This window comes from Betta splendens, chromosome 5, assembly GCF_900634795.4.
Source record: "Betta splendens chromosome 5, fBetSpl5.4, whole genome shotgun sequence".
NCBI classification, from domain to species: Eukaryota; Metazoa; Chordata; class Actinopteri; order Anabantiformes; family Osphronemidae; genus Betta; species Betta splendens.
The window spans coordinates 16334441-16346445 of NC_040885.2; the positions used below are offsets into that span (position 1 = coordinate 16334441).

Here is a 12005-nt window from a genome sequence, read left to right on the forward strand (position 1 = left end):
GAAATAGCTGTTATCCGCCATTAGTGAAAGTGAGGGCTTTAAAGAAATTGTGGCGGCTCGATGACGGCGATGACACTGTGGGATGATGACGTTATTATGGAAACAACCAAACGATGGTTTTTAGTGTTACACTTTATATAACTGCATGAATAATGAGACCATACAAGTCACTGCACAAAAGACTTGAATGCATATTTCAGGATGTACATAAAAAATATACATTTAAAATATATGATAAACATGGTTGAGTGATGATCATTTTTTTAATTGAACCAGATGGAGATGATAATGTTGTTCTGTTGTAATGCACATTTTGGGGAAGCTGCAGCCAAACACTGGACAGAGTCAGAAACCTTCAGCCTACGAAACTCACTGGCTAATTTAAACTTCCCACTGTTCCTCTTATACCACCATGTTTAGTGCTTTCCACCATTTTTACTCCCTATTTGCCAATCTAATCACACTCTATGATCATTGAGGACGTTTCCGTTTACTTATCTGTGTGTGGATGAGTCCGGATAAAGAACCATGGAGCTGTTTGAATGAGCCGTGAGTGAGGAAACAGGAGACTTTGAAACGCCCAGGTCTTTTTCCAGGCGACAAACACCTTTATAGGACATCTGTTAGTGATTAGATGCTGCAGTTTATCGGACTGACGCTGCAGTTTTATTCTGTGACCACTAAAAAGGTCTGATTAATAAAACAACAGTTGTTTAGCACATTTTTCCTGTTTTTCTGAGCAGATCTTTGTGGTGAGAAGTGAATTCAAGGGAAATCAGCAGATGTTTCAGATCAGAACTCTGTGCTGGCAGTTTTATTAGGATGTGGGCAGTTGATGGCATCATCATTGTAAATATCTACAAGGCTCATGTATATCCAGCTATTAGCTGTCAAAAGAGATGGACATGACTTCAGATGATTGGTGAGAGGAAGATGCAACTCAGTTACCAGACCTCTGTCTCCTCTGATCTTTAGTGTGTTACGGGTGGAGGTAAGATGCACTGGAGGGGATGAAGGAGGAAACCCATCCATCCATTTTTAGCCCCTACTCTGGGGCAGTAGTCTAAGCAACCCACCCTCCCCTTTCCCAGGACCCTTCCTCCAGCTCCTCCGGTTCCTGGATCTTCTGGAAGAGGAAGAGAAGCCTGAACCACCTCTTTCTGCTCATCGTGGAGAAGCAGTGGCTCTACTGCGAGCTCCTCTGAGTGCGCCCTGGCAACCTGTGGAGGAAGCTGACTTCATGATCCAAAGCTCATGACTATAGGTGAGAGTAAGACGGTGGAGCAACCACTAAATGAAGAGCTTTCGGGCGCAAAATGTTAGAACTAGATTGAATTTAGATGGGTGAAGGACATACAGAATGAGTGAGGGGTCTATCTGTATTCACATTATTCATATTTATATACTGCAATGTAGTATATACAGCTGATGTCTTTCAACATGAAAACGATAAGCGACTAAACAAATCAAATTCTACCTGCAGGATCTGTCTTAAAGAAGCCAATAGTGCTGAAGGAGAACAAGCTGACAGACGTGTCTTCCTCCTTCAGGCGCTGTCATACAGGGCTCCGTGCTGTGCAGCGTGCTTGTGCAGAACGCTAGACATCTCATAAGAAGATCTATTGTTCATGGCACTCCTAACTCCAAAAGTGTAATTCAGCCTAAGCCATGAGGACATAAAATGCCTTTAAGGACATTCGTTATTGTGGGATTTTATGTATGAAAGACACTTATTCATTCATTCAAAGTAATTTCTCTGGTTCTTACATTTCCTGTTCCCCCGACTACTTGGATGCACTTTGTCTATTTGAATATGTGCATTACTGTACGTGTGATTACCTTCTCCTCACCTTTACCTATATGCTCATTGCTAAACCTTATTACTTCTGCTGCTGGAATGATCTAATTTACCCAAAGGGGTCAATAATTCTGACTCAAGAACCCAACGACTACCGCTGTGCCTTTCTGCCACCGGCCACTGGGGCTGGTATCCAGGTGCCAAATATGCAGGAGCTCCAGAATGACAGGCCACTTGTCATTCAGATAATTAATAATGAGCAGACCTCACAATGTATGAACGCAGCCCAGACTGAAAGAATTCTCAGCAGCTGAAAAAAAAAAAGTTCTGGGAAACACAATGTGCTCTGGGACTGCTTCCACAAAACTGGTTCATCTGTCACTGCTGTTGTCTGTTGTGGCTCTGGCTCGTTGGAGAAAGTGATTAATTCCATTAGGAATTAGGTATTTTAGAAGCCTCCCCGTGCGCTTCCTGTTTATGTACAGCAGCGAAAGGCTGAGGAAACACATTTCACACTTGTGGCCTCGCTGATTAATTGCCAACTGACCTCTGGGAGGTGTGGTGCAAAAATAGCAGAAGATGCTACAGAATAAACTAACGGCCGTGCTTCATTTGCACATCTGGTAGGAAAAATGAGCAACGGGTTCAATTTGGCAGCGAGTTATGAAACAGAGAGAGCGATTTTCAGCCTCATCTGTTGTTTATGCTGATTCATGTGATGATACATCAGGTTGGTGTTTGCTGCATCAATGGTTGTTCCACAAAACGTTATTTAAAGTTCTTATTTTACCATCGACCACTTCCTGAACTCGGTGCAATCTGATGCCCAGCGAGCATCATTTACACCTCATGTAACAACACAGCAGGCCACCAACGCGTCTGTGTCCCCATTTATCTTTTTTTTAATTTCCAAGTAATTAGTCATATTCTATATTAGCTAATTGGCCACTAAGCACATCTGCACCCATTCACGGTGCTTTTCGTGGCCAATTTGTGCAGCGTCCCCTGGGTACTTACTAAATTCAATTGTAAACTCTCCCACACCCGATCTCTTGCTTTCGTTTCTCTGCTGTCGTGATTGAATCGCTCTAATTAAGTTTTCCATCTGAATATTATTGTACATTACATAACGCAGATAACGGGAATGTAACTGTACTGTGTTTGAGCAGCACTAATTACAGTAAGTACAGTACTACAGGGTATCACGTTTTAAGATCGAGGTTCAAACAGCGGCTGTTACTTAAGAAAATTGGCTTTTACAGTATCCGTGCATTAAGAAAGATATATAACCATTATGTCAGTGACAGGAAGCCCCCGAGTGAGACAGGGAGAAGATGAGTGATTATTATTCTGCCATTTGACTTGCACAATTAAGCAATGACAAGTAATTGTTTAAACAAATTGCAAGAGGACATATCTGAGGCACTCAGGGGCCATTTGCATAATGTCAAACAATAAATAAAGATATAAGTGGCTGACATGTCACTCTCGGGCGGGAGCTGGAGATAAAAAGGTCATGCACTGGAGACGGAGGCAGGACGGCCGCCCAGTGCTTCCCTGGATGACTGTGCCCATTTGGATACAGATGTTGAGACGCCACCTTTCTGTGATACAGCTCTGTCTACTAGAACCAGATGGAGCTCTGTGTTTCATATCACGTCGCACAAAAGCCTAAAATCAACACAGGACTGAGGAGCTGCCGGTTCGCACACATCCCCCGTGTCACGTACGGCTAAACGCTCGTCATCGGGTCGGATTGTGTGGTGCGTTCAGGTGCTGAGCCCACCGGGTAACGGCCTCCTGAGGCCGCGGCCTGCGGGGGCTCGTTTTGCAGGTTACTAGGAGTCCTTGTGCACACGCTCCTCCTGCAGATCACTCCGCGTTTGCGTTGTCTCTCATTTGGCTCACACGCGTGTGTGTTGAGGCGCTGCCCACGTGTTTTCAGCCATGTTCAAGTCAGGGGATTGTTACAAAAGCTGCAGCTTGTGTTCCTCAAAGTACTGCACGCTCCATTTGCTTTAATCATTGTCCTGCCGAAGGAGACGGTCTCTGTTCAGCTGACTGACCAGCTGACATCATTCTTATACAGGATTTGATCACATTCACTGGAATCCACCCTCCGCTTTCTCCGTGGAGGTTTTTTCCGGACCACTCGCTGCCTCCAAATCCTGAGGAATAATACTCCCACCCCTACGGATAACAGCTGGAACAGGGGAGTGTTGCTAAGTATTGGCTTTGCAGGGTGCACAGGCTGCTTTTTTGAAATCGTGGCGTAAAGTGGAACAGGGCATCTCCACTTGTTTCCAAATGTGAGCGAGCTGCAGAGGAATCAGACTCCATTCACTCCTGCTTCTGCAGCAGTCTCCTCAACCAAACAGCTCCCCGCTGTTTTGTTTGGCTCTTTCATTTTTTTCAAATGTAAAATTATCCATGTAGAGCTGTTTTTAACCTTTATGTCGTGAGCAGGAATCTGTGGGCGTGCGCTGAGTAAAGCAGACAGGACAGGGAGGCCAGGAATTACTGAGGTAGACTCGCAGATTGCTTTCATTCAGTCTTTCCACAGGATTCGTTGAATGTTAGAAAACATACAATCCGACCAGTCGAATAACTTAAATCGATTATTCAAAGAAATAACTTTTGTTGAACCCCAAAGATCGTCGTAAGTAAGTTTGAGATAATAAAGCATAATTAGACTCTTTCTTCTACCGGAGTTTTATATTTATATTCCTGTTGCCAAGAATAACTTCAGCTGAGTCTGTTCTCTGCATCTCCAAATAAAATCAGCCAGGAGCGATGCAGTCTTGTTTGTTCCTCCTTTCTTCGTCTTCTCCTTCATCTCACATTCTCTACATGGGCTCACTCGTCCCCGCTCTGTGCTTAATGCTTGTAATCCTCCTCGTCAAAGTGGGACGCCCGTTACTCTATTAGCAGGGTTTCTCATGTTGATGTCAGGCAGGCCATTGGTCTGCGAGGGAATCTTGTTAGGGTTCTTATTGACATTGCGTTTCATTAACTTGATTAATGACATCTATCGGGGCATGCTCCACAGTAATCAACATCTCTGCAGTGAAGGGCTGTCGGCAGCCAAAGATGAGCCTCTGTGGGTTTCTGCTGCCCGGTACTCCACACCAGCCCTCAGTTTTGTTTCCTGCGGGCTGCACTCAAAAGAATCTTTCATAAATATCCAAGTAGTAAGCAGTAAAAGGCAATGAGGCCGCTCCCAGGTGGCCGCTATGAACTTTCCATTTCAGGAACTCGATGTGCTTCAGAACATGGAGCTTTTCAACGTATGGAAAAGAAGCATCTGCAGCCAGGGAAGGCGACGCCTGCGACGCTGCAGCCAAATGAAATGGTGAACAAGTCCCATCTATTAGTATGGTCCAACAGAAGAGGTCAAACAGTGGATCCCAGACACCGAGCAGAAGTGTATTTTTGGTTCTGGATAAACGCTTGAAGGATGAGAGACGTCTTCTCACATCAGTGGTTTTTACACAGCAAAGTGAGCAAAGCTTTCTCAGCCTCTTATATCTCTTTCTTTAGGGGCCTCGCATCCTGAGCCGGTGCATGGGAGAAGGAGAGCTGCTCATCACAAATACCCCGAGAAGAGGAACAGCAAAGGCCAGTGATTTCCAGCTCGGAGCTCTGTTTGCCAGCGCAGATAAATGCAAAAGCAGAGATAAAACAGCCCCACCTGGAATTCCTATTTACCTTTCATCATCTGCTTTTTACCTACATTGTACTCAGTTATGTTTGCTGGCTGTCTTAGGGGAGGGAGGGGGGAGCAGGTGGCTGCCGGGGGGCTGCAGCGGTGGGAGCTCCCTCCCATAATTCACCTTTTTTGCTCATTTTGTTGGTGCATTCAGCTCAAAACAATGATATCTAATAACATAAGATCACAAACAGAAAGGCACTGACACTATATTTTCAATAACAATATTATCACAGTTTATGGATTTGCTGGATAAAACTTTGAGATTACACTTCAATAAAGCATATCTAATAACTATCTGAAACCGTATAAAATCAGTCTATGCTATTATTGTAACTACTTGAACAACATTAAAATAAAACAATACAATAGAGAAATAGTTTCTGACCAAACTGGACTAAATGTTAAGGAAATAAATAAACTTGGTTGTTTTAACTGTATTTACTGCTTCTTCCGTAATGCAATTTCAACAGCACTTACCGCATTTGATGTGCAGATGATTACGAAGCAAAGGGTTTCAGTGATTTCGAAAATCGGCAAAAACGTATTCAAGCTACATAAATTCCTACACATTTGCATTTCATACAGTACTTCAGACTTGAAGCAACGCTTTGAGAGGAAAGATGACAGTAATTCATAATTTATAGGTTGTGTTTGATCGCTGTGACTGAGTTACTGAATCAGAATCACGGCATGCGGCGGGAGCAGCACGCTGGGTTCCAGCTGCTCAGTGGAGGCTGTGAAGGAACTGCACCTCAACCTCAGGTGCAGGCCATGAGATATCATCAAGAAAGTCTCCAAACAAGCGTTTCAGTGTCACGCAGCCCGACCTTCTCCAGACCCTTTTACAGGCGATGATAATTACATCGAAGCTGGAAATTTACAGACGCTCTCTCGCATCACCGATGAAAACACAGGGAAGGAAGATGAAGTTTAATCTACAGACAGTCAAAGACAAGTAAACAGGACAGAATGAAAGTTCCCCTAACCCTAAGTTTCTGCACACGTCAGAGTTATGAGCCTAATACTTTGCCTTCTCACCTGTCATTGATCAGAAGTTATGAGAAATAATGGGAGATTTTTGAGATTTTCTTCTCTGTGCTCAGCTGCTGCGCGAACGTTAAGACTGAAATCATCTGCTGTTTCTTTTCTTTGGCTACAAACACCAAGATTTTAATAACTCCCTCCGAAAACCTTAAAGCTGGCGATGATATAAAAATGCCCATTGAGTAAAACAATTAGTGACTTGGTGATTAATGAACAATTAGCCAGCAGTCTTTCACCAAGCTGACGACCGTTCACACCTACAGGCAGCGTGTATTCACCTCCCGTCTGCACGCAAACATGGCTGGATCCAGACTGCGGCCACTGAGCAGCACCGTGTCGACGGTGAAGGAGTCATTTAACAAGAATCAGCTTAAAGGCCGTCTGGAAGATCATGTTCCTTAATTTCCATCTAAAATTTATTCTACTGTGTCAAAACCATGAAAAGCACTTCCGGGTAAAAAGCAGATATCTGAACACGAGTGTTACCCATCGTCTTTCGGCTGTGATTAAATTCAACATTTGACCTCACTAACTGATTTTTGCTTGCGTGTCTTGGAGCCTTTTGCTGCTCCCTCCAGGGCTGAACGCACTCACCGTCCTCTCTGGACTTCTGGATGAAAGCGTCCACGCCGCTCTCGCCGTAGTTCCCCTCCGAGGCCACGGTGGAGACGTAGTTCCAGCGCATGGCCTTGACGATGTCCACCATGGCCTGGGCCTGGTAGGTGTCCGGAGGCACCACGCGGGAGAAGAAGTCGTAGCGAGTGTTGTCACTGAGCTCTGGGGCTGTGGAGGCGTAGCTCACCTGCGGGATCTGCACAGGAGAGACAAGTGTTTGTATTTGAAGCACTTTACATGGAGGCAATAACGCAAAGCATATGAAAAAGCACAGAGCACAAGTAGTAAAACAAAACAGAAGGTGGAAGCAAGCTAAAAGAAAGTGAGAGAGATTAAACAGTGGGGAAGTCATTTCATCACAGCTCCAGTGCAGCGGAGGATCGGAGCAGTCCCACGCTTAAAGCAACGACAGCGCCGGCAAACAGAACCGCACAAACAAACAAACTGGAGCAGAAGTGGGGTTCCTGCAGTTTGCTCCAGATATGACCTACGAAATGCTGTTTACTTCTGAGATGGGACGGTGCGGAGTTGTGTCCCAGATGATGTGGAGGCCATAATGAAGCAGCCAATTGGAGCTGGACGAATCATCATGTGGTTAGTAGGTGAGCGGTAGTAGAGACTGTCCAGTGTAGTTAATATAGGGAAAACATAGTGAAGAAGCCGGCCATCAATCAAACCACTAACGACACTATTACCACCACGAAGGCCGCTAAAAGTAGACATCTTCAAGTTCTGCTGACACTTGAGACTGCGATCACACCCGGACTCACGGCTTCGTTGTGTTTAACCAACACGAGGCGAGCGGGGATTCTAACCCCGGTTTCACAGAGACGTGTGACCGGAGCCAACGAGCCGCTTCCCTTCAGAGACTCGGCGCAGAACTGCTGATCCCGAACCCCCAGCCGGGCCGCCCCTCACCGAGCCCGGCGCTCCCCCGGCGCTGCGGGTCAGCCGGGCCGCGGGCCGAGAAGATGAGCACGTCGGGCCGGCGGCCGGGGGTCAGCGGCTGAACACAAACACGTCCCTGCACTTGCTGAAACGCAGCTCTGTGTTGGTGTGTGTGTTCGCGCCGCACAGTGATTCACCCGACGCCAAGCAGGGGCTGGTAAAAATGCATTATTTTTCCTGATGAGGTGTTTGTGTCTCTTAAACAAAAAAAAAGAAGAAGAAAATGAGGAAGTGCATTTGCCGAAATGCGATCCTAATGAAAAACATCCCCGTAGATGCCGCTTTGTCGCATTTCATTATCCCAGACGGCACATCCGCAGGTTGGGACGCTCAGATCACCCTTGATATTAAACACATCACTTCAAGGCGCCTCCTCCTCCTCAGACACGACCCAACTCAGCTACTTGGGGAAAAACATATGTAAATAAAGGTGAAATGGAGTTTATTCTTGAGGATCCCTTAGCAACTGGTGGCCTGTGATTCGCTGCAGAAGAAGCAGCGCAATAAGAAACGTGGCCGCAGCTAAAGGGGATGAGTTTATATTCATGGTGCGTGTTTGACGAATACGTGAAACCGAGACAGTTGATTTTACCGCTCAGAGCTTCACTCCACAGAGAACGTGGGGTTAAATGAGACCTTAAATGAGACGCCTGTCTTCCTCGGTGGATGGGAACATGGGGCGTGTCGGCCTCATCAGGCGCAGCTCGGTTCCTGCTCTCCAGCTCAGCTCGGCTCGGCTTGAAATGTATCCACACCGACAGGTTAGAGGCCAGAGTGGCTGCGCAGCAGCGCGGCCCTAAGACTCCCTCAGCCAGATTGTATGGAAAACATTATTATGGGACACGGAGCAGAATGTTTATGAGCTCCGGCAATGTATCAGTCACTACATCACTAAAACGCCTTAGAGGATTCGCTCCATGCGAGGCGTCTGTGTCATTGGAAGCGCTTGAAATGTCAAAATGGTTCTCATAAGTAATTTTTTTTCTCTCCTCCTCAACCTGCTTCCATTGTATCATTCCCTCTGAAATTAGTCATGACACAGAGACAGACAGGCCGATGGAGGACAGACAGGCTAAGTGAGTGCGACTGCGCGTGGACTCCACTGCACCCAGTGATCAAGGCCGCTCTAAGTTCTATGGACAGAGGGAGGCCGGGCGGCCGGCGCCGCGGGGCGGCTCATGAGCATGCACAACACGGGGCGCTGATTAAAGCCTTGTTTTCTACCTTAAACCCAAAATGAACACAAGAAGCATCTGAAGAAGAGAAGAATTTCAAAACAAGGAAGACGCGCCTCGCTCTGCCAGGAGAGCGGCGTTCTCAGCTGTGACACCCGGCGCCGGCGCCAAGCGTTTTTAACTGTTGTGACTATTAACCAGTGGCATCTGGGCCAGAAATAGCAGCCTGACGACATGTCAGTGGCTGTGAAGGCGACGAGTTGCTGTTTGCGGCAGGAGATTTGCACTTATTCCACTGTGGCCAGAATATTACATGATCTCACTTATTAAATTATGTTGTGCGCTTTGCAATTAACACCCGAGTTTGTGTATTTGGCAAAAAAAAAAAAAATACAAAAAACACTTAAGCTCTAATTTTAGACAAACATGTGATGGAAGTCATCATTGAAGCCTCAGAGTGAGTCAGTTTGAAAGAAAAGTTGTTAATGCGGCTCCTGTTTTGAAGCCAGACTTGATTCAAAGCGGGAATCACTCAGACCTCAGAAGATACAATCTATAGACGTTTTGTGTAGCAATCTCGATCCACAAAATGACATCTCCTGTTGAAATGCCTTAGTTCAACCTCAGACAGCAAGGCATTTAACAGCAGCATGTCCTGATAAGCTGTGATGCGGTGCAGCAGCATTGTGCTGCAGCCTGTTATGTTTCGCAGCATCATTCAGGGGAACCTGTCTAGTGCCACATCTAAACAGCAGCTGTTTGCTTTGTCGAGATGAGGAGCAGCTTAATAGCGATAATGTTGGGACCCGACGTGTAGCTGCGGCATTTTCCCTTAGAAAAGCATCGCATGTGTAACTCAGACACCTGACATGTTCCTGCGAACGGTCCGAACGCCGACCATCCGCTGGTTCGGGAGCCGTGGACACGCTCGCGGACCGTTACGCCGTTACGGTAACACACACGTGTGTTCACTCGCCCACGCAAGCGGGTTGAGAGGAAACGCTGCGGCGCTTGTGTTGTGTCTGAAGCTGAAATAACGCGCTCTCCGACACGCGTTGCTGACGCAGGCTTCTGTTGCTGGAGATGTTGATGATGTCGTGGAGCTTATTTAATGGTCGGCTGCACGGTGAGAAATGATACCAGTATTAATGCAGATCGCACTGTTCCAATAGCAGGATGTGATGCTGTTGAATTAACTGGGTTGCATCAGTCACGTGCTGCCGACCAATCAGCAGCTGCTCAACAGTTTCTGGGAAATATGCCTATAGAACAACACTGAGAGGCCAGACAGCCCACAAGCTGCTCTCCTCCACCAAGACGTGCATTGAAACCAACACAAAACAGTTTTGCTCGACCTGCCTGGAGCTCAAGGCGGTTAAACAGGCATCATCAATAATAATCTCTCCCCAAATGTCAGAACTACTATTCCTAAAAACCATAAATCAGAATATCTCCCAGGCTTCCTGCCGCAGTCCAGGCTCTGCCTTCGCACCGAAGGACAGTGGGCTCCGCCATTGTTGTGGTGTGTGTCAGCGAGCTGGAGAGCAGCAAAGCCCACAGCGCTGAGAGCTGCTCGCTCTCACACAGCAGGAGCTTTTTGTGCCGCCTGCGATACAGCAAAGGCGGCATTGTACCTAAGTGTCAGTGTCCAAACGGACGCTGCGCTCACTGCACGCGGATAATGCCTGTACTTTCCCGCGTCCGCTTTGTGCAGAATAAATTTGCTGAAATTACAGCGTCTAATTTATGTTGTTTAACTATGTAACCAGCTCTTAGTGGATCAGGGTCTGCAATGAAAACAGTAAGTATAAAACTGTGTTTTCCTGCAGACTCCGTGTCGATACATAAACATTTTACTCACATAGCTGCTTAATTTAATTTGAGTCCTGAAAAGATATTTGGGTCCACGCGGCAGCTGCAAGCGTGAGACAAGTCATTGAAACTTGGCGGTGAAGGATGTGGGCGAGTCAAACAAACCACTTCAGTATCTAGGCGTTCTTCTTAATTGCTATCAGCTGCTGTTGACACTGAGGGGAGATTAAAGTTTCACTTTGTTACTGTCAGGGCGAGTGGAGCAGCAAATAGCTGAGCCTCCTGAATTGAAAACCAATTCCTGCATAATGACATAACAAAACAGATTCTCGCTGCTTTGGGAGCAGCAGCGTGGCACCGGGCGCAATTGTTGCGTTTGGTTATCATTCAGAATGATGAGAGCCTCTGCAGCGGGAATTAATTATCCCCGTTATTTCCCTGCACTTTCACAAAGACGCCACCTTTTCCCCTTTCCTCTCATTGGCTTATTTTGAATCACTGATTCTAACGCTTAACTGCGCTTTGAAGGAAAGCACTTTTACTGCAGACGGGCAGATAGAGATGTGCAGCGCGACCACACTATCCACTGTCAAATGTTTAGCCCCACGAGGTCGATGATAAAATCTCTGAGCATGCTTCAGACCTTTTCATAATATTTCCATCTCTCACATTTGACCTTTAATGCGCTGACATTCGATTGCATTGAGAGGAGAGGGGAGCTCCTCCAGCTCGTCGTCCTCTGAGACCGACGCCAGCCTCATGCAGATCGCTCTGGAGAATCAAAGGCTCTCCACCGCCCGGTTCAGCTCTTCTGAAGCCATGTCGACTCCTCCGTAAGTCGAAGGGGATTTGTGAACTAAGCTGAACCCGTTAGCGGTGATCGTTATGGATGAGGATGAGA

General features: G+C 46.5%; 1 protein-coding gene across 3 annotated transcripts in view; it reads right to left on the reverse strand.

The window, feature by feature from the left end:
- LOC114855543 (metabotropic glutamate receptor 4) overlaps nucleotides 1-12005 on the reverse strand; it is a 107429-nt gene that overhangs the window by 39517 nt on the left and 55907 nt on the right. For all 3 annotated transcript variants that reach the window (XM_029150780.3, XM_055509304.1, XM_055509303.1), the window contains exon 3: nucleotides 7149-7365. In XM_029150780.3, coding sequence (XP_029006613.1) covers nucleotides 7149-7365 — 217 coding nt within the window. The remainder of the gene's footprint in view (nucleotides 1-7148; nucleotides 7366-12005) is intronic.